This window comes from Plecotus auritus (assembly GCF_963455305.1).
Source record: "Plecotus auritus genome assembly, chromosome: 3".
Classification (NCBI taxonomy): domain Eukaryota; kingdom Metazoa; phylum Chordata; class Mammalia; order Chiroptera; family Vespertilionidae; genus Plecotus; species Plecotus auritus.
The window spans coordinates 223,769,861-223,797,528 of NC_137772.1; the positions used below are offsets into that span (position 1 = coordinate 223,769,861).

General features: G+C 60.0%; 1 protein-coding gene across 1 annotated transcript; it reads right to left on the reverse strand.

Moving 5' to 3' along the window:
* CYB5R3 (cytochrome b5 reductase 3) lies at window positions 1-27,668 on the reverse strand. Its single transcript, XM_080662424.1, has 9 exons — window positions 27,278-27,668; window positions 16,976-17,107; window positions 13,786-13,858; window positions 13,366-13,472; window positions 11,239-11,368; window positions 10,680-10,763; window positions 10,400-10,485; window positions 5,056-5,155; window positions 1-1,107 (listed from the first exon to the last, which is right to left on the reverse strand). Exons 1-9 carry the CDS (start codon window positions 27,296-27,298, stop codon window positions 935-937), a joined length of 906 nt encoding a protein of 301 aa, XP_080518550.1. The 5' UTR covers window positions 27,299-27,668; the 3' UTR covers window positions 1-934.

The window sequence follows — 27,668 nt, forward strand, 5'->3', positions numbered from 1 at the left end:
GAGGGTTAACATAAGTTTTATTTCAACGTTTTTCCTGCTCATAAATGACTCTGAAAAAGCCGATATGCTAGAGGCTAACCCACCACTGTCTAAAGGCAACGACGCGGCCACTGAGAATGTGGCTCGGACAAGAGGCTCTGCTAAGTCTCCCCCACGCGGGGGCGGGGGCGCAGGCAGCAGGAGGGCGGGTTCGGGCAGAGGAAGAAATAAACATTAGCTCTGTCCTCCCTCTGCCATCAGGGCTGGGGCCCAGGGCCCTGAAGTGGTCGCTCTAACCACCGAGCCGACAGCTTGGAACTCCCAAAGCTGCCCAATGTCTGGGTGCACTGGGGGAAATGTGGAGGCTCCAGGAGGGGCCCCGTGCCAGCCAGGGGGGCCCTCAGCCGGCCCCTCCTCCCAGCCCTGGGGTGGGGCAGCCTCTCACGCCAGCAGTCCCGGCCAAGGGACTTTCGGGTGGTACCTGGCCTGGCCCCGAGGCAGGTAGTGAGGGGCGCAGGCGGGGATCCCCAGGTGGTGGCAGGGAGTCCCTGGCGCCCGCAGCTCTGACTGCCGTGTATTTGCGATCATTTCCGCCTGTGGTCTGCTCTGGGGGGGCGGTGGAGCTCGGTGCTGGCGACCTTGGCCCAGTAGTGTGTGGGGTGGGGCTGCGGGGGGGACCGAGCCCGGGCGGCCTTCACTGCAAGAACCAGTGCGGGTCCGACAGGAGCCTGTCCTGAAGGCGGCCGTGGCGGCCACAGTAATCGAACCCAGATCCCGAAGGGGCGCCTTGGGGGCCAGCCCAGCAGGGTGACCGCCCGAGCGGGCACGGGCAGGCCAGGCTGAGCCCCGGGCCACAGTGAGGGATGTGGGGGAGTGAGGGTAAAGGTGGCAGGGTGGCGGGTGCGGGCAGGGCATGAGGACGGGGGGCGGGCATGCACGCGGCAGTGCCCGGCCATCAGAAGCTGAAGAGGCGCTCCTTGGGGTGGCCCACGCGGTCCAGGTTGGGCAGGCAGGCGTACTGGATCATGGGCGGCGGCCCGCACATCAGTACCAGCGGCTCCTCCTCCGGCGGTGGGAGGTGGTCCCGGATCATCTCTTCGTTCACGAAGCCCTCGCTGTAGTCCCAAGCTGCAGAGGGGAGACTAGGTGAGTCCAAGCACGCCCCCGGGGCTGCCCACGACCGCCCCTGCCCAGCACCCCTCCCACGGCGGACACGGTCCCGGCCCTGGAGAGTGAGGAGGTTGATCCACGCCACCCCTCGCGCTGATGCCCGCCCAGCCTGGCCTGCCCACAGCACAGCACAAGCCCTCTGGGTCGCCAGCTCACAAAGCCTTTCGCTTCCATCTGGCCCTCAGAACCACCCCGGTGGGTGGACAGGGAGAGGGCTAATGATCCCATTTTACAGACGTGGAAACTGAGGCCCAGAGGACCCAGAAGTGAGCTGTCCGAGGTCACGCGCTGAGGCATGCGCTCGGCTAGATGTGGACTCCCGGTCCCAGGGGTCTGTCCCCAAGCCAGTGTCCAGCTCCAGGCCGGTCAAGGTGACCTTCTCTACCAACACCTCCCCCACGGGCCGCCTGCCTAACTCTTGCCCCCACCAGGGTGTCGGCCCATGCACTGGGTCCCCAGTGCCCAGACAGCCCGGCACATAGCACTTGCTCAATTAATAACGAAGGACGGAATGTGTCCCAAAGCAGCAGTGAATGAGCCAGCAAGACCCAGACAGACACGGTAGCTCCAGACGCAGCGGCCCCGGCCCCGTCTTGGTCCTGCCTGCACGCCCTCTCGTACGCAGTGTCTCCAGGTTCGCCTGAGATCTGGAACCTCCCTTCATTCCTCCTGGTGACTGACGGTGCCCCTGGTGAGAACCTGGCACCTAGGCTGGCAAGGGCTCTAGTCTAACACGGACCCTCAGGGACTGGCCCGCTGCAGGGGCTGCTCAGAGGGGTACAGTGGACTGATGGGGACCGAAGGCTGGCAGGAGTCTGATGGGAGGGTGGGGCTCTGATGGCTGGGCGCCGCCGGGGGCGGAAGAGAGGAAGAGGGGCCGCCCATCTCTCCGGTTCTGGCTTCCCACCTGCTGGGCATCCACCCGTCTGTGCCTCAGTGTCCACGTGTTCTCACAGTGCCATCCTGCCTACTGCACGGGGCCATGAGGTCCGGGGGGGGGGGCCCCACCTTTCAAACGTGCTGCCTAACCACTGCCTCCTCTTTCAGACGAGTAGGAGGGGCCCAGCGAGAAGTCCCCTTCCTTCTCGGCTCCCAGGTTCGGGCGGGACCAGCACTCCTTGGAGACTGAGGGCATCTGCTGGCCACGCAGCCACGGGCTCTCAAATGCCGAGCAGCTCAGCCCGAGACAGACAGATGGCTGCCTCCCCTCCAAGGAGCCCCCCTGGCCACCTCCTGATCCCACCGGGAGTGCCCACGCCCAGGCCGGCCCCTGCGCTCTGGCCCCTGGGTGGGGCGGTCACCCTGGCAGATCCTCTAGCTGAGCTCTGGGGGGAGGGGCGCGGGGCAGCGGGGATGGTGGGCGAGAAGCAGCAGGTGAGCGGGAGCGTGGGCAGCCGATGGGAGGGGGAGAGGAGACGGAGGGACGCTGGCTCAATCAGAGGACCCAGTGCTCCGCCAGGGCTGGCAGAGGCTGGGGACGGCTCTGTACCGAGTCCCTCCACCCGGAACCCCCGATTACCTGGCTGGTCTCTGTTTTCCGGCTGGAAAAGCCCTGGACACCAACAGAAACACAGCCCTGGAAGCCAAGGTCAGGCGGAGGAGACAGACCGAGGGACCTGGCTCGACGGACACTCACTGCCCCACTCTAGGGGTCCCTTGCCGGGGGCCAGCAGTCCCAGCTCGTCGTGGCAATGGAGTGCTGAGCACTGGAGCATTCTCTGTCGTACGGGCACTGATCTGAGTAACTGACCACATCCCCTTTGCACTTTGGCTGCTGGGAAGCTCAGGATCTGCAGCAAGCGTGCATCCCAGTCCATGGCTCTGTACAAACCTCATTCCTGATTCTATGTCACAGCCCGCCCTTGTCTCCTCACCCGCTCTGTCTGCGCCCCTGACTCACTCAGGGAGTCTTCTTAAGCTGCCCGACAGCCTCCTGGAGCGGGGCAGGGCACCGACACGTGGCATTGTCACAGCTGGGCAACGCATCTGAAAGGACCTCGTCAAAACTGCACGGACGGAACCGTGTCTGCCAACGAATGGAATGTGCAGGCGTGACACACCTCCGTTGTCACGGGCAGTGTGCTTTCTTCACGCGTGCACTGAGGTGGCTTTGTGGGGAGCATGTCAGCTGCATTTGCCACGTGGGCTGGCCCCGCTCCTGTCCCCCGCTGAGCTCTGCGATGGCTATGCTGCTCAGCTGCCATTTCTTCCTCAGCATCTGGAGTCCAGCTTATGCTAATGTTACAGCCACAGCTTAATGCCCTCGAAGCGTGGTCAGGGTAAGGCCAAACACAGGCCGAGAGGAGAGAGCCCACGGCACCTCCCTGGGCCCGGAACCCGTCCTGTTCAACCGTCCCTGGGAGGCGGCATTTGGTCTTGGCGTTGCCGTGTGCCACCAGCAGGGGACAGTGTTGGCCCCTCCTCCAGAGGACGGGCCTTCCAATGGCAACAGGCAAGGCGGTTCCCACGGTGGCTAGGGAGCCCCCCTACCACTCTTGGAACCTGCACCAGAACACAGTGCCTCCCCACCCACCCCCTTTGGTTGAGACCTGGGTACAAGAGAAAGGCTCCTTTCTTTGCTAGAACAGCAGCTCCGACCGGCAGAACCAGTGCCCCCGCCCGGCCTTCACTCAAGCCCTTGCCCGACCAACGGCACGGTCTTCCCTGGGTCTCACTGGCCACCCGCTACCATGCTCTGTGACTGACTAATAAGCCTGCTTCCTTCACCCGCTGGAACATCAGCCCGGGGCCAGGCTGCTTCATGAGCACACACAGCGGGGACCCGACCGGGAGGGAACCTGTAGCCCAGATGGGCTGGCCCCGGCCGGCCGGTCCAGCCACAGGCCCAGGACCCGCTTTGGTCGCCCAGGGGGGAGGCTCCTCTCCCGGGGATGGACCCAGAGGACGCAGCGCCTTAGACAGGCGCCAGCCCAGAGCCCGTCTGCTCGCTTCTGGGAGGAGCAGAGAGCGGCGTGTTCCCCACAACGTGGCTGAGTCCCAGTGAACTGTGGGGCTGGGTGAGAAGCTGGAGGCGTTCCCCACAACGTGGCTGAGTCCCAGTGAACTGTGGGGCTGGGTGAGAAGCTGGAGGCCACGCAAGGGGGGCTGGCAGAACGCGAACGAGATTACAAGCTGGCGTCTGCGTGGCTACTTAGAAAAGGTTATTTCTAACATTTAGAAATTCCCCAGGAAAATGCAGATCCAGCTCCTTTAAAGAGTGGAGAGGCCTGGTCTGCAGGGCTGAATTCCTGCACAGCTGACTGACATGGAGCCGAGGGGGCTGCCCACTTTGGACAGGGCAGATGCTCTCCAATTCGCCCCACTCCCCACCATGCCCAATTGTCTCCTATCCCCGAAGCAAACATCACCAGTATTATCTACCAAGAAGCCTGGCCTGCTGCTTTTCCCACAGCAAAGAAGGTAATTTTTTTTGCATCTGCATCTACCTACTCACTGTCTCCTATGTGGTTTTGGTTCCTCCACAATCAACTGTGTGAGCTTGGCAAACAGCTTAAACACCCGGACAGGCAGGGGTAACCGTCCATCAGTCTAGCCCACCCCGGGCTGATGACTGGATAGAAAAATGGGCCTAACGGGGTACAAACTACAGGGTGCGAGCAATCAGCACCCAGCTCTGCCCCAGACCTGCCCACGGCGAGTCCCAGCCCCAGGGGAAGGCCAGGCTCCTTCGTCCAGCAGGGGGCAGCGCAGCCAGGGCTCTAGAGGAGCATGCGAGTTCAGCTTGTCCCAGATGTTTTCCAGCTGTGTGACGGGGCGCTTACTTCCCCTCTCTGACCCTCCATCCTCACCTGGGAGACGGGGTCACCGGGTCACTGCGTTCCTCTCACAGGCCAAAGGACACCAGCGCCCCCACCCAGCCCGCCCGGCCCGGCTTCCACCACTCACCGTCAGGGGCTTTGTCCACCGTGAACCAGAGCTTGAAGCGCGCGGAATGTTCGTTCCTCAGTTCCTCCAGCTCGGGCCGCAGCAGGATGTCCTTCTCGGTCTGTGGGGGGACAAGTCCCGGGGTCAGGAGGATGGCGGCAGGGACAGCCCTTGGAGACACTCGCCCAACGGCTCGTCATCGCCCACCCATGGGCACACGCCTGGCACAGCTCCAGGAGAGCAGCGTGGCACCGCTCACCGGACTCCTAGAAGCATCACCCCTCCCATCTCGCACAGGAGCGGGTCAAGCTGCGATGGAGATGCTCACTGCAAGTGCAGCCTGCAAAGGGTTTGAGCGCTGTGGGAGTGCGCACGGTACAGTGGGAGTGGAGAGTGGGGAACAGAACTACAGATGGAGCGCTCAACGATCGGACAGAGGGCAGACTGGGAGGACACGGCCAACACCCTATCGTGACGGTCGCTAGGGGGTGACTATGATACTTAAACTAACAAGTGGCTCAGTGAAAGACGAAGGTCGCCATCCTCATCCCTGGGACAAGCCTTTAGGTTCCGGCATCTCAGGTTGCACATCCGTAAGTTAGGAAATCAGACGCCTGACAGCCCACACAGCCCCAGAGTTCAGCCCATGGCCCTCTCCTCCAGGAAGCCTTCCCAGACTTCGCAGGGGCACAACAGGGAGTGTCCATCCTCCCACACCATTGCCCACACTGGGCAGTAACTGTTTAATCTTTGCCAGTCAGACCGATAGAAGGTAAATCTCAGGTTTTATATTTTACTACTGACCCAGTACACGGATTAGTGCACATTGAAAGGAAATGATTTAGAAGATGGCCGGCGGGGCAGGACTGGGGGAGACAGGCCCGACACACCCTGGAGCCAACCTCTCGCAGTCCCTCCCCAGCCAGCCCCACCTGGGGCGGCGCCACAGCTCGAAGGGCGTCTGCGGAGTGAGCAGGGTCCCTCTGGCAGGTGGGGTCTAGCAGCCTGGTAGAATCTTGCAGCCCTGCTAGGAATTGGGGTCCCTCCTCTCTGGTTCAGGGGTGCATCACCTGAGAATTGCCACTGCCAAGTCACCGCAGCTCGGCAGCTCCTGCATTGACTGTCTGCCCCCTGGTGGTCAGTGTGCATCATACCTACCGGCTGGTTGCTTAGCCTTTTATATATATATAGACTAGTGGCCCGGTGCATGAAATTTGTACACATTAAAAGGGGATTAGAGGAAATAATTTAATATTGCTATTTGCCCTTTCTCTATAATAGAAGTGTCAGAGATAAAAGAAAATTAGTAAAATGTATATGAAAACCTTCCTCCTTTCAGAGTCTGGAGTGTACCATGGGACCCAGAGTCAAGTCCCTGCCCACTCACGTGCCTCAAAATCGCGTGAGACCCAGACCCAGCCGGCCCGCGCCTCCCCCCCTCATTGGGCTAGATCCAGACCTGGCCAGTCCCACCCTTGTCAAGCCCTGCTGGGCAGGGGACGTGACCTCAGGTCCCGTGGCCTGGCGCCAGGACGGGGAGCATGGCCTTAGGTCCCCCAGCCCAGACTGGGGTGGAGGCCATGCCTTGAGGTCCCCCCACCCCCTGTCAAGCCCCGCCAGGTGGGGGACACGGCCTGAGGTCCCCTGTCAAGCCCTGCCGGGTGGGGGGCGTGGCCTGAGATCCCGTCAAGCCCCACGGGGTGGGGAGGGCGTAGCCTCAGGTCCCTGCTGATTACTTGTTAAGGCTCCTTATGGGAACTTGGCTTCAGCTGTGGGTGCAGCCATCTTTGTGACGGAGTGATGGTCAATTAGCATATTCCCCCTTTATTAAATAGGATTTGTTAGATAAGATTAATATGTTTGTCATTGGTCTAGTCATAGTTCTTATTAGTTTATAAAGCTCTTTTAACATTAAGGATATGCATTTCTCTTGGTGATGTTATATGTTTTTTCTTGGTTCTGTATCTTTCTACCTTGTTAATATGTTTTTTCACCCAAATAAGAACATTGACACGTTTTTAATTTTCCGCAGAGAACTCACTCCTCCCGTCTTTCCTCGTGGCTCAGTCTTTCCTCTCCATCTGGCTTAGACGGCCGTCCCCGGCCATTCATTCACGCAACAGTAGTTCTTGGAAAAATGCTCCCCTACTTTTAAAGCTTCGGGTTGTTGTAGTGTTTTTTACATCTTTAACCTAAACTCCATTCTCCGGAAGGTAAAGGAGGGATCTACTTAGTTTTTCCCAAATGCATAGCAACTAACCCAACATTCCTTTTCTCCTTTTGTATTTCCTAATTGTTATTTAACAAGAGAACCTAGTCCTAAGCTCACAAATGCATGTTTCGTATTCAGGAACACGGGCCAGTGACAAAACGTCCATGGTTTCAACCCAAAGACATTCTTTTTCTTTTTCTTTTTTGGTCTGAAATTAAACTTTAACTAAACGCAGTTATGGTGGGCACCAAAGACATTCTTTACATCCCAAAGGTCACTCTGCCCTCAGAAAGTCCCGCCTCCTCAGCTCCTCAACCTTTCACGGCATCGTACTCTCTGGGGAAATATACTAACACTTCACCCATTTGCGTGTCATCCTTGTGCAGGGGCTGTGCTAATAATCTCTGTATCGTTCCAATTTTAGTACATGTGCTGCCGAAGCGAGCACTCAACACCCACTTATTTTTACGTTTCTTAATTTTTTAAAATACGTTTTCATTGATTTCAGAGAGGAAGGGAGAGGGAGACAGAGCTATAAACATCAAAGATGAGTGAGAATCACTGATCGGCTGCCTCCTGCATGCCCCCTACTGGGGATCAAGTCCGAAACCTGGGCCTGTGCCCTGACTGGGGATCGAGCCTGGGACCCTTCAGTCCACAGGTTGGCACTCTATCCACCGAGCCAAACCAGCTAGGGCCACCCAATACCCATTTAAAAAAATGTTTTTATTAATTTTAGAGAGAGGGAGAGAGGAAAAAAAAAAAAACCAATGTGAGAAACATCTATCGGCTGCCTCCTGCATGCCCCCCACTGAGGATCGAGCCTACAACCCAGGCCTGTGCCCTGACCAGGAACCCAACCAGCGACCTTCTGCCGCTCAGCCCGAGGCCCACCGGCCAGGGCCCAACACCACGTTCATCTCTCCTCAGGCTGCGATGTCCCTGCATCATATACAAAGTCTCATAGACACCTGGGCCTGCTTCCAGGTCAGACGTTACAGAACCTTCTGCAGTGATGGGAATGTTCCAGGCCTGCGTCATCCGATGCGGTAACCACTGGCCACGTGTGGCTACGGGACCCATGCAATGTGGCTAGTGAGACTGGAAAAGCAAGTTTTACATTCTGATCTTAATTTAAATGCGAATGGCCACATGTTCTAGCAGGTTCCAGCACCGTCTAGATGTTCGTTGTTACCAGAAACGCAGTAGGACCAGTGAGCCCAGGTCTCACGTGCGGCTCTAGAGCCACGGTTCCACCCCATGCTTTTCTAGTTCGTTGTCACATCGTGCGCTAAGTTCCTCCCGTTACTCTTCCTTTTCAGAACTCCCTTGGCTGTGCATGCCCCCGGCTCCCTGACCACTCTGCGTTGCTCTGTCATGTGAAAGGGGGGCGATACCCACCGGAAACGAGCATTACTTTATAAGGAACCGGCACCCTGAGAGTATCAGCCTCACTGCTCTTAACTCTCCTTTCATGTCCTCACTTGTTTTTATCCTTGTTTTTTTAGAGGGAGGGGAGGGGAGGGAGGAGTGGGAGAGAGAGAGAAACATCAATGTGAGACACAGTGACTGCTCTGGCACGTGCCCCGACCAGGGCTGGGATGGAGCCTGCACCTGAGGCACATGCCCTGACCAGGAATGGAATCCTCCACCTTCCGGCCGTGGGCTGATGCTCTAACCACTGGGCAACCGGTCAGGGCTAATGTCCTTCTGAAAGGCGTGTTCTCTTAGGAGGGGCTAGCCCCATGTCCTCCCTCTCAGGACGAAGCAAGATCTGGGTGGGCAAAGTGGCAATGCCCCCTCAGCATGGCCTGTGAGCCCTGGGGTCCTGGGGACCCTCCCGAGCGTCTGTGAGGTCAGACGATTTTTATCTTATACAAGGACTTGATCGGCATTGTCCACTCTTGTTCCCTCAGGAAGGCCAGGGACCTTCTAGGGGCATCGTGGCCTGAGCCACTGCACCGAGTGCAGAACAGGCATGGAGCCAGACACCACAAAGGCTTCCCAATGTGACACAAAACGACGTTCGCAAAAATATGGCTATTTTCCACAAAATATGCGTGGGTACCAGTGACTTTTCATAAAATGTGCCGTTTTTCATAAAATACACTGGCTCCACTTGCTGTAACACATGCAGGCCACACCCCTCTCTGGGTCTAGAGCTTAGAGGTAGGGCAACCGCACCACCGCCCCGGCTAACGGGCTAACGGGCGCGGGGATGCCCCGCTGGCGGACAGAGGGCTGATGGCCTCCACAGACGCACCCAGCACGACCAGGGCAGCTGCTGCCTGCCCTCCTGCGCCGCCAGCAGTTTGGGATTTCTGGCTCTTTCCACCCACCCCGGGCCCGGGAAGGCCGCCTTGGTTGGCCACAGGGCAACTTCCTGTAACTGTGCAGAGTCCAAGGACCTTAGGCCAGTCTCTGTCCCTCGGGGCTCAGTTTCCTCACAGACGGATGGTGCAGAGACTGGGCCAGAGCCAGCCCGCACCTGGCTCGGCCTCCACACTGCAGGGAAGGACTGCCTCATCTCGGCCTCCCCCTAACGGGCGTCACGACAAAACCCACATCCCCAGCCACGAAACACTGAACAGAAAAGACTTATGATGGCTCATTCCAGCTGAGGGATCAAAGCACAGAGAGGGAAAGTGACTTGTCCGAGGCCACACAGCAGGCCAGGGTGGGCAGGCAGCAGGCGCGGCGAGGAGGACATGCACTCAGGAGAGAGGCCGGGTCCAAACCCTGCCCCACCCCCCAGCTCAGGGCCCTGGTGCAGGTGGACCCCCGGCACCTCTCCTGTGACACGGCCCGTCTCCAGGGCTGCCCCAGCCCCAGCCAGCATCTGCCCACTTCACTGGTGGGTTCAGCTCTGCTCACGGAGGGAGCTCTGAGGTTGGGAGGAAGAAGCCAGGGGAGCAAGTCTCTGGTGGAGGTGCCCCAGGTGCCTGATGCTTCTCCAACCCCCAAGTGTCAGGCCAGACACGGGCTCTGGGCTGAAAAGCCCCACCCCCTCCCGCTGCTGCACAGGCTGCCGAGCACACGGCCTCAGAGCACCCCTCATGCTTGCTGCCCCGAGCATCTCACGCACCACGTCCCCCGAGGCCCTGCGCCCCTCTCAGCAGGGCCCGGGTCTGCACCCCTGGAACGCCCACTGACCTGGTTGGCAAAGAGCAGGTGGCACACGGTGTGGTCATCCGGGTCCTTCATGATGGCGCGAATCACCTGCAGCATCGGGGTGATACCTGCGGAACGGCAGCCCCGCAGGCTGGGTGAGCCCGCTGTACACACACAGGCCGGGGGCCGGGCAGGCGCCAGGGGAGGTGCCAGGACCTCGGGCAGCTCACAACTGCTCACATCTGTGCCCTGCCCCACACCCTCACCCCACCCACAGCATCCACGCACTGGGGACTCCGCGAGGGGCTCCGGGACCACACACCTGTCCCGCCCGCGATCATGCCCACAGACTTCACCGTCTTGATGACTGGGTTGGATTTCTTGTCCGGACGGATGGCGAACTTTCCTGGGGAGGAGAGAAGGGGTGAGGCCCGCTCTCCAACACGCTGTGTCTGGGGGTCAGATGGGCTGGAGAACCTGCCCCTGCTTGGGGGTCCGAGGTGCAGGCGCCCACCATCCCAACGCCAGCCAGGCAGGGTGAGGGAGGGGCGGTGGGCACGGGACCAACTCGAATGCTAGAGGAGCCCAGCATGGCTCCCTCGTGCAGACGGCGTGGGGAGCGGTAGCGGCGGGCGCACGGAGGCTTCCGGCACAACCTCCCGCTTGTTTTCAGCCAAACGAGGCTGGTCTGCGGGCTAGACGGGGCCTCCAGGGGCAGCCAGCTCAACCCCTGCGCTGGCCCACTCATGCCCTGTACAGCTGGGGAAACTGAGGCCCTGCAGAGGAGACAGCTTGTCTGACAAGTCACCCAGAAGCAGCAGTCAGGCCCTGCACCAGCACCCTCGGGCCTGCGGGTCCTCGGGGGGTCCAGCCCCGCTCACCTTTGCCCTGGTAGACCAGCAGCCCGTTCGGGCCCCGGAACTCGATGGTGTCTCCGATCTTCATGCCTTCCAGGTACTGGGACATCTTCCCTCCGCTGGGAAACTTGGGGTGGGTGTCTTTGAAGTAAACCTGCAAGACACACCCACAGGCCTCACTCCCGTTCCCAGGGTTGTGGGGGAGCTCTGGGCCTCATGGGAAGTGACTTTTGGGGGCTCCTCTGCAGCCTGGGGGTGGCCCTCTCACAGAGTGCCCCACCCACCCATCACAAGGTACCCGGCTGTGCCCAGGACCCCCAGGAGTCTGCCCGCCCCCAACGTGTCCTTGGAACGCAAAGCATCAGCCTGGTGTACACAGGGCAGCCGACCCCATGGCTTCATCTGACGTATTAACATTCCTCCAAGAACTTCTCCGTGACCTTCCGACGGGAGACTCCGAGGCTGTCAGCTCAGTAAAGGCCAGCGGCTCCGGGAAGTGGGCCGGCCACGCCCTCCCGTGATGGTCAGCTCTTCCATCCTCCGCTGTCATAAAAGCCTCACTCAGAACAACCTCCTGCCCCGCGCCCTCTGGGGCTTCAGCTTTGGAAAAAAGGAAGCGCTACAGCCCTCAGATAGAGACGCGGAGACAGAGGAGCACTCGCCCTGCCGGGCCGGGAAGCGGCACAGGCATGTTTCCTGGGCCTTGAAGGGCCCGCCAGGTGATGGGCAGACAGAAAGGCGCTGGGGAGGGAGGGAGTGCAAAGCCAGGCGGCCTGCCAGGGCTGGGGACTAGGGAGGGAGCAGCACCGGGCGGTATGTGGGGGATGTGAGGGGCAGGGAGTGCAGGGAGAGGGAAGGGCAGTCAGGGCACGCTGTGTGCCAGGCCAGGACTGTGACCCGTATCCTGGGCCAATGGCGGCCAGTGGGGCCTCCCAGCCAGGAGGGGCCTTTCAGCATGAGTTTTTTTATCCTCTACTTGAACCCCCCACACCTCCGCATTCGGCCGGAGTGTTTCAATGAGGACAGATGCTCGAACCCTCGCCCCTTCCCTTCGCTTCTGCACGAAGCTCCAGATCTTACAGCATCTCCCAGGCCCCCTGCCCGCTGACCTATTGGACTTGATCCACTGCCCTTTGGGGCTTTAGCCCTCGTGCTTCCTCCTGACCTCAGGGCCTTTGCACCTCTCCAGCTGTCGCTGCCTCCTCGCCCACCCACCCCTGCCCAGTGCCCATTCCAGGCTCGGTCCCGTGTCCCCTGGAGTGAGCACCGACCTGTGTGACCACATGCTCACTGTCGGCTCCCCAGCTAAAGACAGGGTCCCGAGACCAGGCTGGGCACCAGCAGGGGGACTAAAGGACACTGAGCTAAAGGGGGGACCCAGGCAGACCCAGCCCGGCCCCAGGACTCAGCGGGGCTCTGCCTCAGTCCCCCCACCTACCAATGGCCAGCGAGGGGGCCTGGGCCCACACAGTGCAGTTGAGAGAGTCAGCCAGGGCCCGGGGGCCTTGGTCCTTGACTGGGGATGGTCTCTGAAGCCCATGCCAACAGCCCAGCTGGTTCACACCCGCTGGATGTGTAATCAGAGACCGTGGATGGCTACTGTCAAGTTTGTGCTGCTGATTTTCATAAAAGGCCCCGCGCTGGTCATCACTTCTCTCTCCAGGTTTTTACAGTCCTGGCTGGTTGCCTATGTCTCGCTGGTCCACGGCCTGTAATGCTGGTCCGCGGCCTGTAATGGCTGGTCCGCGGCCTGTAAGCGGCCCCTCTCTGCAGCTCCCCAGACCACGCCCGTGCGCCCTCACACCGCACCCCCGCGAGTGTGCACGATGTTTCTCAGGGAACTGTGCCCAGAACGGGACCCGCTGGGCACGGAGCTTGTGTGGCTGAATGCAGTGCAGGGGAAAGCGAGCTGGGCCAGCTGCTTGGCCCTCAGCCCGAGCCCAGCCCTGCCCTCTGCCCAGACCCCACGCATGGCCGTTGCTGGTTGGGTACATCTGCTCCTCACACAGAACCAGGCGCAGGAGGCACCGGGCGCGAGGGGCACCAGGCCAGCAGAGACCAGGCTCAGGGGACACAGGTCCCCTGGAGGCCTCGGCTATGATGTGGTCACCCCCACACCTGTCTCCACGTGGCGTGGCCCCCAGACCTCACCTTGATGACCAGGTCCACGAAGCCCTTGTCGTCGTCACTGGAGACGGGCGTGTAGGGCCGAATGACCAGGTTTCCGTCGATCCGGGCCGAGAGGTAGATGTGCTGGCCTGCAGGATGCGCAGCAGTGACCTGGGTCAGGGACTAGCCCTGCAGGATCGCTGGGCCTTGTCAACCCACCTCCCGGTGCCCACCCAGCATTCACACCTGCCCGTGCTCGGCTCCCACTGCCACCTCAGGGATGCCCAGCTTGTGCTGAAGCCACTGCCAGGGCCACCAGGGTAACTCCTCTCTCATTCTGACACGTACTCTTAAGGCCACGGCAGCTGTCACCTCCTCCTTGAAGCCCTCCCTCGTTGAAGTGCAAAGTCCCCCCTCTGACCTAGCACCCGCCTCCGTTAGAGCTGGGTGGGCCACACTCACCAATAGGGAGGCCCAGGATATGCTGGGGTGACGGCAGGGCAAAGCGGAAGCGCCGGGTGTCATGGTTGATGATCTGCAAAGAGGCCGAGCTGTGGGGCGGCGCCCAGGGCAGAGGGGCCGCCAGGCCTCAGAGCCCCCCTCCTCGCCAGTGCCCCCAAGTCACTGAGGGGAGTGACACCGATGTCGCGTGCAGACCGTGTGTGAGGGCACAGAGGTCGGGCACACGCGGGTGAGCCACCGCTCTCGCTGGCCCTGGGGAGGGCAGTCACTGCCCAGGGCCCAGAGCAAGCCTGTCAGAGCAGGAGGGGAACTCAGGGTCCCAGAGGGAGGCTGAGATGGCCCAGAAAGTTCCAGGGGCAGGAGGGAGGGACCCACCTGTGCCATCAGCCTGAGCGGGGTCCTGGGGTGGCAGGAAGAACCCAGGGACTGGCTGGAAACTAGGGACAGAGCTGAGACAAGGCCCCACATGCCCTGGCCGAGGCTCCAGAGGGGCTCGGAAAGCACCGTGGCCCGAGGCGGCCATGGCTGCGCTGGCTGCACAGTCCACGGGCGGGAGGGTGGCGGCCGTTTCCCCTCCAAGGTGGGGCAGAGGCTAGTTAGGGGGAAGGAGCTGGGATCCAAGCCCCAGAAACCCCGCTAAGTGGTCTTAAACCGAGGCCAGGCAGGCTGCGGTCAGAGCTGGGACTGAACCTGGGCCCTGACCGCTGAACCTGGGCCCTGACCGCTGCCCCGCACCCGGTGCAGCCAGGAGGATGGGTGTGTGCGGCGGCTCGGAAGACAGCTGAGTGTCCAGCACGTGTTCACGGGAGGCTGGGAGACATGGCCAGGTCCACCCACAGGCAGTGTTCTCCCGGGTGGGGTGGGGCCCAGACTCCTCAGAGGGACAGAGCGGCTCTGAGCACCACTGGAGCGTGCAAGCGAGGCAGGTGGCCTGGGTCTCAGGAAAGATGGCTCCAGCCCCCGCTCAGGGCATGGGCTGCTGGTGGCTGGTGCCTCTACCCCAGCAGCCCAGGCCTGCGGCTGCCTCCACGGAAACCTTTGCCCTCTGGGCAACAGAGCCCAACGCTGCCTGCGAGCAGATTCCAGAACCACCGACTGGTCCTGAGGCTCCCGGTCAGAAACCCACACACCAGACCATTTTGGGAGGAAGGACAGAAATGAGAGACACTGGTCATTACTGTGCTGGGCAGCCGCTCTCGGGACCCAGAGGTCAGGAGGCCAGATCTGAGCACGGCTCAGCATGGGGCCGGCACCAGGAGGCTGCTGGCCGCGACGACCTGAGAATAGACTCGGCGCCTTGGGGACCTTCGGGTCACCTGTCAGGTCCAGTTCAGAGAGAAAGGCAGCAGCGGTCCCTTCCCCGGCCCATGGGGAGCACAGCAGAAGTGTCAAAAAGCAGGACCCCTGCTGACCGCACAAAGCCGGTAGGCTACTGCTCGGACATTTGCCACAAGCTCATCAAAGGGGACTGGAGATCTGCGGGGTGACATCCCTATGACCACAGACTAGACAGTCGTCAAAAATAAGGTATCAGTCGGCCGGTGTGGCTCAGTTGTCGAACGTCAACCTATGAACCAGGAGGTCATGGTTCGATTCTCAGTCAGGGCACATGCCCGGGTGGCGGGTTCAATCCTCAGTAGGGGGCGTGCAGGAGGCAGCCAATCAATGATTCTCGTCATTGATGTTTCTATCTTTCTCTCCCTCTCTGAAGTCAATAAAAATATATTTTTTAAAAAGAAGGAATCAGCTTTGGGATAGACATGGAAAAGTGTCCATGCTACATGGCTGGGTGAAACTATTAAAATTCATTGTACGCACACCTGGACCTCCACCACCAGGCGTATACAGACATGATGCCTGAGAAGGCTCAGGCTGACCGGCAATGGGACCCACTGCACAGTGTGGGATGGGGAGGGGGGCTGATGAATGGGACCCACTGCACAGTGTGGGTTGGGGAGGGGACTGGTGAATGGGACCCACTGCACAGTGTGGGGTTGGGGAGGGGGGCTGATGAATGGGACCCACTGCACAGTGTGGGGTTGGGGAGGGGGGACTGGTGAATGGGACCCACTGCACAGTGTGGGTTGGGGAGGGGACTGGTGAATGGGACCCACTGCACAGTGTGGGATGGGGAGGGGGGCTGATGAATGGGACCCACTGCACAGTGTGGGTTGGGGAGGGGACTGGTGAATGGGACCCACTGCACGAATATGAGGTGTGTGTGGGGGGATCACTCAGATTTCACACACAGAATTTTTATAGAGAGCACATATAAATCACACATCACTTCTAGAATTAAAAGGCAAGGAAAATGAATTTTAAGAAATCAAGTTTAAGAAAGGAAAGGATTTCAAAACCTTACGATTTCACCTGCGTGCGAAGGAAGTGTGTAGAACATACCAGAAGGACAGTGTGGCCTCACCTGGCGGAGTGGCTGCCCCTCTCTGGTTTTAACCTCTTCTATGGACTCCGGGCACAATCAACACACCTCCCACCAGTCGCAGGGAGCCCCGGCTCTGTGCCCTGGAGATCTGAGACTCGTGGAGCTCGGGGGAGGGACTTGGATCGGGCAGAGTAAGGGGCACAGGGCAAAGCAGGGGGGGGTGGTTTTCACTCCGGAGCAGAAATTGAAAAGGGAAACGTCAAAGGAGGGCTGGAGCGAGCCTCTCGGAGGGTCAGGTCTCACAGGGCGTCTGGGTAGAGACCCTGGGGCGGGAAGGAGGAGGGAGGAGCCTTTGTCTTCAAGGAAGGGGCACTGGGATCGGAAGCACCTGGGACCACCCGGAGGCCACAGCCCGGGTCCTGGCTCCACCTCTGACTGACAGTGTGACCTAAACGCCCTCTACTCCTCTCCCACCCTCTGTGTCCCCACCTGTTAAATGGGCGCCTGGACTCAAAAGTCCTGAGGGTCCCTCCCACTCGTACCGTCTGTGGGATAGTGAGTGTGGTTCAGAGAATGTGTTCTGTGGTCAGACCTGGGTTCAAACCCCTCTGCCACTTACTGGTAACCATAGAAACTGACATCACCTTGCTTTCCCCACCTGTTAAATGGGCAGATAACAGGACCTACACTTCAGAGGGGGCCATGTCCTGAGCACAGAGTAGGTGCCGGGGAAATGCTATGATGCTGACAAGGAGAGAGGTGCCTCTGGGGGGCCGCGCCCTGTGACCCCGCAGGGCCGGCACTCACCTCCTTGTCAATGAGCCGCAGCGGGTACTTGATGTCCGGGCTCTCGAGGGTGATGGCCGGGGTGGAGCGCTGGAACAGCTTCATGAGCAGGTTGTAGAGGAACCAGACTGGGGAGAGGACCACGTGGCCCAACTGAAACGACAGGGACAGACCCACAAGGTCAGTGCAGGCCTGGGGAGGGCCTGTCACCTGCCCTTCCCGCCAACACCAGCTGGTTCCCCCTGTCAAGAACCCCCACTCCTCACCTTCTGCACCCAGGGAACCCCAGCATGCATTCTGTGCCGGCTGGGAGCAGTTACAAAAACCAGACTCCTGAGCCCATCAGGGCATTACTGAGTCCCTGGAAACGCTCCCTTTGCCCCGAGGAACAGGGATGAAGAAAGCTAGTACGTGACGGAGCACGCCTCCCTTTTCACTCTGGCTGCCAGGAAGCTCGGAGTCAAGCTCCCAAGTAATGGTGCTTATTTTTTTTTTTTTTAATATATTTTATTGATATTTCACAGAGAGGAAGGGAGAGGGATAGAGAGCTAGAAACATCGATGAGAGAGAAACATCGATCAGCTGCCTCCTGCACACCCCCCACTGGGGATGTGCCCGCAACCAAGGTACATGCCCTTGACCGGAATCGAACCTGGGACCCCTTAGTCCGCAGGCCGACGCTCTATCCACTGAGCCACACCGGTTTCGGCGGTGCTTATTCTTGAGCACTGTGTATTTGTGCTCCCTCCCTCCTTTCTTCCTCAGTCCGCTTCCCTGGTCCGATTAAGCTCTATCTGGACAAGCAGACAACCCCGAGCCTGGGGCTCTGCCTTCAGGTGCGAGGGGCGGCTAACGCTCTGAGCTGGCACTAGAAGCTCTGGGCCTTGCTGGCTGTGTGACCCTGGGCAAGACCCTTTCCCTCTCTGAACTGAACGGGACCAGCCATCTGCAGGGTTCTGGAAGCTCTAAGACAGACGTCCTCAAACTACGGCCCGCGGGCCACATGCGGCCCGCCAAGGACATGGATCCGGCCCGCCGGGTGCCGCTGCCTGTCCTGCTTAGCAGCCGACGCGTCCTGGGCCCGCAGTGCGCATAGGAATTTGTTCATAGTTTTTTTTTAAACTATAGTCCGGCCCTCCCACGGTCTGAGGGACAGGGAACTGGCCCCCTGTTTAAAAAGTTTGAGGACCCCTGCTCTGAGAGGTCACTGCTCAGCACCATGCTGGGCCCCGCACAGGCGTTAAGTGAAGCTCATGACAACCCATGAGGCTGGCACTGTCCTCACCACCATCTTACAAATGAGGAGAAGCTCAGAGAGGTGAAGCAACTTGTCCAAGGGACCTGAGTCCACCTGCCTCCCCAGTCACACACTTAACCCTCAGGCCCACACTCACCCCCTTGCCTGGCCCTGAGCATCCTCCTTGCCAGCCTCCTGCCCCCCCCCCACCCCAAGCTCAGTCTCACAGAGACACTAAGGGGTGGTTTGGATTTTTTTAAAACAGAAAACCCAACAGCGATGGCAGGATAGCATTGCTTTACCTGGAGAGGACAGACACCCTGGCAAAGACAGACAACAGGCCTCCCGCCCTTTCTAGCTGTTTTTGTCCCGGGGCAGATCACTCAGCCTCGCTGAGCTCAGTTTCTCCATCTGTGAAATGGGGACCCTAAGCCGGACTCCCAGGTTGTGAAGAGGGAAATACACCATGGAAAGTGTCTAACCCAGGCCAGCTCCCCGGCGGGCCTGAGCCCACAGGGCATCCGCTGTGCCGCAGCTACGCCTTGGCCATCCGGAAGCCGGTCCTGAGAGGCCTCCGCTATCTGGGCCACAGGAAAGGGGCGGGATGTCATGAGCCTCCTGATGCCGCTTAATAAGGGCCCACTACTGCCCTGTGGGCTCCCCGTCTCCAACCACGAGGAGACGTGGGCCGTTCTCCAGAATAAGTGGCCACAACTTCCAAAAGTCAATGCCCCAAGCAACCAAGGAAGTCTGAGAAGATGGTCCAGCTTAAAGGAGGCTCTGGTAGGCTGAGTGTGGCCCCAGGAGAGACGTCCACCCAGAACCGGGGACTGGGACATCTGGAAAGGGTCTTTGCACATGTAACTAAACTAAGCATCTTGAGATGAGATCACCTTGGATTATCCCGGGGGCCCTAAGTCCCATGACAACCTTACTCATGAGAGAGAGAAGGAGACTCAGAGACGGCCAGGTGAAGTGATGGGGCCACAAGCCAAGGAAACCGAGGATGGCCAACAGCCATGAGGAGAAGCAGGAAGAGGCGGGAAGGGCTCCCCTCGACCTCCAGAGAGTGTGGCCCTCCCACCCTCGATTTCAGACGTGTGGCCCAGAACTGTGAGAGAATACATTTCTGCTGTCTCATGCCACCCAGTTCGCGCAGCCCTAGGAAACTAATACTGAGACCAAGAGACAGAACAACTGAATGCAATGTGCGGTTTTGGATTAGGTCATGGCCCGGGGTTGGGGGGCGGGGAAATAGGTATGAAGGGCAATCCTGAGACGATGGTGAAATATGAATTCGGGCCCATGGATCACACAATAGCATTGTATCCATGTTACTTCCATGATTTGCTCACTACCATGTGGTAGGCAACAGAATGTCCTTCTTCTTAGGAGAAAGATACTAAAGTATTTAGGGGCAAAGGAGCATCGTATCTCTTAACACTCTCAAATAGTTAAAAAAAATATGCCTTGACCGGTTTGGCTCAGTGGATAGAGCGTCGGCCTGCGGACTGAAGAGTCCCGGGTTCGATTCCGGTCAAGGGCATGTACCTGAGTTGCGGGCACATCCCCAGTAGGAGGTGTGCAGGAGGCAGCTGATCGATGTTTCTCTCTCATCGATGTTTCTGACTATCTATCCTCTCCCTTTCCTCTCTGTAAGAAATCAATAAAATATATTTAAAAAAAATATATATATACACACAAAAAAAAGCAAATACAGCACATGTTAACATTGGGTACATCTGCATGGAACGTATACAAGAGCCCTTTAGACAGTCTTTACTGTCAGCTTGAAATTATTTCAAAATAAAAAGTGGGGCATGGTGTAGGGGAGCCCACACTGGTGGTTCCAACAGGGAGGCTGAGACCCTAAAGTTCACACAGAACACTGGTTCTCAAGAAAGCTGTTTCAGCCGAAACCGGTTTGGCTCAGTGGATAGAGGATTGGCCTGCGGACTGAAGGGTCCCAGGTTCGATTCCGGTCAAGGGCATGTACCTTGGTTACGGGCACATCCCCAGTGGGGAGTGTGTAGGAGGCAGCTGATCGATGTTTCTCTTTCATTGATGTTTCTCTCTATCCCTCTCCCTTCTTCTCTGTAAAAACTCAATATAATATATATTTCTTAAAAAAAGCTGTTTCAGCCCTGGCCCGGAGTTCAGGTGGGTAGAGCATCATCCCGATACACCAAGATTTCAGTCAGGCACATATGAGAATCACCAATGAATGCATAAATAAGTGGAACAACAAGTCGATATTTCTCTCAAAGCAATCCTGTATAATAAAAGCCTAATATGCTAAGTGTCCAATCTGTTCAACCAAGCAAAGTGTAATATGCTAATGATATGCTAAGGCCACTCAACCGCTCGCTATGATGTGCACTAACCACCAGGGGGCAGACGCTCCGACTGGTAGGTTAGCTTGCTGCTGGGGTCCGGCCGATCTGGACTGAGCAAGATAGGCCGGACACGCCCTCAGAGCCTCCCATGGTCCCTCCCTGGCTGGCCAACCTCCCGCGTCCCTCCCTGGCCCCAAATGTGCACCAGTGGGGTCCCTTGGCCTGGCCTGCGCCCTCTCGCAATCCGGGACCCCTCGGGGATGTCGGAGAGCCGGTTTCAGCTGATCCCGCAGGCCAGGGGAGGTGCATGAATTTGTGCACCGGGCCTCTAACCAATAAATAAAAGTTTTTTAAAAAAGTTGTTTCACAGCTTATTCACTCACTCTCCCTAGGAAACCTCCGACTTCAGTTCTCTCAGCCAATGACTGTATGTTCTTATCATAATACTACAGATTCCCCTTTTTGCCTTGGCTGCCAGGAAGCTTAGACCCAAGTTCCTTACTTCCATGGCAGCCTCTCTGCTTCCTTTGTGGGACTCCTGAGGTGTTGTATTCTTTTTAAAAAATATATATTTTTATTGATTTCAGAGGGAAAGGAAGAGGGGGAGACAGAGAAATATCAAAGATGAGAGAGAATCATTGATCGCTGCCTCCTGCACACCCCCTACTGGAGACAGAGCCCACAACCTGTGGGCCCTTGACCAGAATCAAACCTGGGACCCTTCAGTCTGCAGGCCGACACTCTATCCAGGGAGCCAAACCGGCCAGGGCGAGGTATTGTATTCTGCAGAGCACAGACCTAGAAGTGGCCCCTGCCCTACTGCTCCCCACTTCCTGGAAACTCCCCCCACTCTCTATCAACCCGGGAGGCTCTCTGAGCCTCAATGTTCCCTTCTGTAGAAGGAAGGGGAGAGCCATTGCCCTGCCCACCTCCTAGGGGACCTGAGATGAGATGGGGCTGGCACAGGTCACCGAGCCGTCTATAACCTGAGAATTGTGGGTACACACACAGGAGCTTTTCCTGCCACCCTCATGGGGCCACTACCCCCTGGGAGTTGGAATACCCAAGCGAAGGAAGGGCAGAGGCTCCCAGATCCCACACCAGGCCTGGCCCTGCCTCCCAAACCGGTGCAGCAGCTTCAAGCTGCCTGGCTGCCGCTGAGGTTACAGCCCTTTGTTGGGCTCGGAACAATGTGTGTCTCTCCCAGGCAGGGCCTCCAGGCAGGGCAGCCAGGCCTTGCCCCATGGGGCCCCTGGCCTGTGACTGGAGGGTCTAAAGCAGCCGTGGGCAAACTACTGCCCGCGGGCGGCTGTTCTATCTGGTTCTCTTGCTCTCCCCTCCACTCCTTTACTTTGAATTTATATTAGTTCACACAAACACTCCATCCATGCTTTTGTTCCGGCCCTCCGGTCCAGTTTAAGAACCCATTGTGGCCCTCCAGTCAAAAAGTTTGCCCACCCCTGGTCTAAAAGGACAGCCTGCAGGAGCCGGGCCAGACCACCCCTGCCCGGGGCCACCTGCCCATCTAACTAGCACCCACCATGTCCTGGGAACCATGAGCCTTTCACCCCTCCTGGGTCTCATCTAAGCCCTGGACTCGGGTCCAGAGACCAGGGTTCGGGGCCCAGCTCCGGACTTCAGGAGAGACTCTGCCTCTCCAATCCCCACCTTTCTCAAGTGCAAGAGGGTGGCCCCATTTACGGCTGGCGAGGAAATGAGGCAGGAAAGGCAGACGCTGCTTCAGGTACGGGCCACGAGTTCCCTGGGATAACCCTCCCTCCAAGCCTCGGCCTCAGGTGCTGGCAGGAAACGGAGGCCCAGAGAGGACCAGTGACTTGCCCCAAGTCACACCACAGCCAGCCCTCGGAGGACTGCACGCGGTGACAAGTGATATGTTGTCCCTGTTTCTCAGTGAGATTAAGTGACTTGCCCATTGTCACGCAACAAGGCAGGGGCGGAGCCGGGATTCAAACCCAGGCCTGTCAAGCCCAAAGAATGGCTCTTCCCAAGCCGCCTCCCAGGGCAGGTGCCCTCTCTGGGCCCCAGTCACAGAGCCCAGAGCCCAGGTCCCCACTGACCCCCCACGTGGATCCTCTCTCCACGGTGGGGCCCCAGCTGCCCAAACCAACAGGCCGCTCCACCCCCTCCTCAAAAACCCACCATGGCTCCCCACTTCCTACACTCAAGGCCCCACTGATGACCATAACACCAGCCACAAGGCCTTCTTGCCTTAGGCCTTGGCATATTCTCCCCTCTGCCCAGAACACCCCTCCTCTTCCCTCAGCCAACCAGCAAACTCCTATTCATCCTGCAGAGCCCAGCTCAAATCTTCCCTGACCGGCACTCCCTAGCTACTCAGGCCTCAGCAGACTTCCACAGCCCCGCCTCCCTCCTGAACTCCCTGGGGGTGAGGACTATTCAGAAGATTCCTCTGCCGTAAGCCCCTCCCTTGTCCATCAGAAAAGCCACATCCTTGGGGAACGCGTTTAGGGGAAAGTTGATGGAGCTCCATTCCCAGGAAGTTGGGAGCCCTGGAAAGGAACGGAAACGGCCTTGAGAGCCGCTGGAGCTGTGTTGGTTCTTCCAGGAGCTGACCCCCGAGCACAGCTGTTTACATGCGCAGCCAAGTTCAAGAACACAAGACCCCGCGGCCTGCAGCTGGATTCAGCCTGAGAAGCACCTGCCCTCGCCATTCCTCGCTGACTCACCCTCGCCGGGTGGGAGACAGGCCAACTGTGTTCTTCACCGGACAAATGGGGAAACTGGAGCTCGGAGAGGCCCAGGGTGGAGTCTGGGCCTTGGTTCCCGATTTTCTGTCCCTCACCCCGAATCTCTCCTGCCCCAAGCCCACTAACGCCGGCCCATGGTTAGTGCTGGGCCACGAGAGACTCATATGTCAACAGCTCTGAAGGCAAGTCCAGGACACCACGGCCTCAGCCCTGGCACAGCCCTTCGAGATCCTGGACGCCAGCCCTGGGGGCAAACAGCCGGGCCAGCTCCCCACCCTGGTCACAGTCAACACCAAACAGCAGAGCCTCTAGCTGAGCCCCAGGAGGGCAGGGGCATGTGGCTCATCACCTGTGCATCCCCAGCGCTCAGACCAGGGACACTCGGTCAGTATTTGTGGGTAAACTTGTGAAGGGACAACAAGTCCCACCCGCATCTCTCTCTGACTCTCTGTGTCTGGAAGTTTCAGGAACGAGGGCAAGAGGCCAGATCCCTCCCCGGCGAGGGTGGGGCATGCACGGCCCATCCTGTGTGTCATCAAGCCCGGGGCCCTCCATGGAGCACGGGCGATGGGGTCTGGGATCCCGGCTTCCGGCTGTGCCCTCACCTGTCAGGCACACCCACTTCCCAGAGGTGGCACACTGGAGCCACTGTGGGAAGAATGCTCGCTGGGCGGCTGAAACATGCGGGGGGCCTTCCAGGCCCCGCTCCCAACAACGGGGGACTCCGCAGAGCTGGGAGGCGGGGCTGGACATCCCCTATTGCAGACGAGGCTTGGTGACAATCCCAAGGCCAGCATTTGAAGCCAGGTGTCTGGCTCCAGTCTGTGCCCTGAGCCATACCACACCACACGGCCTCTCTGCGCCCACAGACAGCGCCTGGCCTCAGAGAGCAGAGGGCTTCATGTACGAACAAATTCCTATCCGGGGAGGCCGCTGTGGGCAGGCCCGCAGGCCACAAACACCAATGGGCACACCTGCCAGGGCCTAGGCAGGACTTGGGGGTCACAGGCCAGGGGACCCCACCCTGAGGAGATCAGGTCAGCGGGGAAACAGACATAGCAGGGAAAAGGCGCAGTGGAGGGTGAGGGCTGTGTCTGCAGAATGTGGGAGGCGATACCAGACTCATAAGGGGTGAGACACAGTTCCCACACTTGGGGGTGAAACAGGCTCTGAGCCCCCTCCCTGTCTACGGCACCCTCCCGCCCCTGCACGCTGCAGGCAGAGTAAACAGGAGGCAGATGGCTGAGCCAAGGCCTCACCCCAGCTTCTCAGCTGTGCAGCTTGTACCCATAAACATATGTACACACACACACACACCACCTCGCCCCAGCCACCCGGGGTTCTAGGAACAGCTGCCTCCAGGGCCCTGACCTGTTGCTCCGTGGTCTGTGCTCTGCCCTGTGAGGGAATCCCCCACCTGCCTTTCCTCACTTCTGATAACACAGGGGGCGAGGGGTGAAGGAAGCGGGGTGCCAGAGTCCCAGGATGTCTCCAGGGAGCCCCCAGCTCACCCACTGTAGCTGAGGGGCTGGGTTGCCTTGCTCCCCACCACAGGGCACCATGCTCAAGCTGCTCACCCCCTGAATTCCCCACTGGGACCCTGGCATCCACTCTGCCCAGGTCAGGTCTGGGTGGGCAGAGGGATGTGCCAGGACCTCCTACCTGGCCGGCCCAGCCCTCCCCATGTGCCAGCTCTCTGCACTGAGGCTTACCTGCCTGCTCCCGGATTGCCAGCTGTCCCACTGGGATCTGAACGGCCACCCCTTCCTGGTCCCCTTCTCAGGAAATGGGAGGGAGTGGAGGAAGTCCTGCAGGGGGGTGCGGCTCCTTGCCTGGAGCCGCAGGAGAAGGGAACCCAGGAGGAGGGGCAGGTGACTGCAGAGCTGCCTTCTGCAGGGGAGACCACCCAGTTTCCCAGGGGCCACAGCTGAGGCCTGGGGCTGCCAGGGACAGCGCGGGGTGGGCCCACGGAGCACTCACAGCGGCTGAGGGCAGGGGAGCCAGGCCCCAACGCTCCCCTCAGGTGGCTGGTAGACTCAAGTGCCAACCCCTTGGCTGGGCCCCCCTGGAGGGTAGAAGGCCTCCCTCGGAGCCTGGAGCCTGGAGCCTGCACATCCCAGATAAGATGTCTGGCGCCCCAGGCTGGGCTGGCCTCCCTCAGACTGCGGGCAGCCCCTCACCAGGCGGCCCAGCTAGGTCTGCTGTGGGTGGGTATTCTGGGCCGGAACGGGGGGGGGGGGGGGGGGGGGGGATCCAGCAGGTCCCGCAAGGAAGGGGCAATTCCCACCAACCCCTGGACGGATCAGGTCTCCTGACCCCAAGACAGGGCTCTGCCCCTCACATGGGGGCTGCCAGGGGGCCCTGGCAGTTCAAACCATGTGTGGAACAGCCACGTGCTGGGGACCTAGCGACAAATCCAACCAACGCTGGGAGAAGGTGAGAACCCCATGGGGGTGGGGGGCGGGAAGGCAATTTCTGGGAGCATAGTCAGAAGTTAAACTGAGGCGGGGTGATGCCCACAGGTATGCCCTGGCCAAGGCTGCTTCTTGGTCTGAACATCCCCCAGAGTCCCGGCTGGGCCCTGGGACTGAGCACACACCCGGTCCTGGGGAGCCTCACAGTCTGAGGGAGGAGGCAGAGAGCTTGGCGTGGAGATGGAGGCAGAGGTGCTGGGCCAGTTCTCCCCCCTCAGTCCTCCCCCCCCCCACCCCCCGCATCCTACCCCCCAAGCCAGCAGGGTGATTGGGGGCTGCCCTCTGGCCACTGTCTCCACCACGGGAACACAAGCCCCAAGCCCGCTCTGTGCATCTTGGGAAATCCGAGAGAGGAGGTGGGCCTGGTGGGAGGGAGGGCAGCTTTGGGACAACCCCACAGTGACAGCATGACTGTGGACTTTGGAGCGCCACAAATTCAGGCCCGGCCACGAGCCGCTGGCCAAGCCTGAGTCCATTTCTTCATCTGTGAAACGGCTAAACAGGGGTGGGCAAACTTTTTGACTCGAGGGCCACCATGGGTTCTTAAAGTGGACCGGAGGGCCGGAACAAAAGCATGGATGGAGTGTTTGTGTGAACTAATATACATTCAAAGTAAAGGAGCGGAGGGGAGAGCAAGAGAACCGGATAGAACAGCCGGATCTGGCCCGCGGGCCGTAGTTTGCCCACGGCTGGTAAGAGCATGCCCCGGCAGGGAGCGGGCCGGCTGGGCTGGTGGAGGCGGCCCAGGGGTGGTGGTTGCTAAAGATGCATAAAACCCCTTCCATCCAGCGACATCACACCCCCCACACACTCACCCCCACACACACTCACACTCACACCCACACCCACACACTCACACACCCCCACCCCCACACACTCACACCCACTCACCCCCCCCCACATTCTCACCCCCCCACACCCTCACACCCACTCACACTTCCACTCAGCTGCTCCGCCTCACACATTCATCTCACTCAGCCTCACACCCTCACTCACACACACACACACGATGCACACACACCCTCACAGCCACCCCGTGTCACACACATCTGCACTCAGACCCACGTGCATTCACACTCACCCGTGTACACACTCACGTTCACACTTGCTCGGCTACACGCACTCACCAGTCACAGTCACACCATCACACGTCACGCACTGTCACACTCGGTCGCACGCAAACTTTCCAGGTCACAGACATTGGCTCTCACACTCGCGCGCGCACAGAAGCCTCTGTCCCTGCGTGAGGCGCGGCGGGGATGAGGGGGGCGGGCGGAGCCGCCCCCAAGTGCCCGCTGTCGCCCATCCGGGACAGGAGGGCTGGGTCCCCGGCAGAGGCCAGGGCGTGAGTCAGGGCGCCCGCGGGCACGCCCAGGCCGGGCGGGGCGGGGTGGGGTGGGGTGGGGTGCGGCGAGGTGGGATCCGCACCCCAGCACCCAGCACCCGGCACCCGGCCCCCGGGCTGGTCGCAGTGGGCGCCGCCCGCGCCCGAGGCCGCGTGCCTGCCGTCCCCAGCGCCGCCCACCCCGCCCCGCGCCCGCGCCTACCGTGCTCAGCTGGGCCCCCATCGTGCCGCCGCGTTCGCTCCGCTCGCTCCGCCGCCGGCACCGTCAGTCCACCGCCGCGCCCAGGCCCGCCCCGCGGCCGCGTCACCCCGAGGAGGGCGGGCCCGGCGGCCCAGTGGGTTCACCGGGCGGAGGCCTGGGTCTGGGCCCGCCCGCCGCCTCCACCGCCGGGTGCGCGGAGAGGGGGGCCGCGGGGTGCACGGAGGTGGGGGGGCCGCGGGGTGCGCGGAGCGGGCCGCGGGCCGCAGGGTGCAGACGCTCCACGCTCCGAGCGCGCCGGACTCCGCCTGCTGTGCGGCTCGGGTGGGGTGCGGGCCTCCTCTGGGCCCTGCGCCACCCTAAGGGCGGAAGATGGCGGTCCCCTTTACGGATC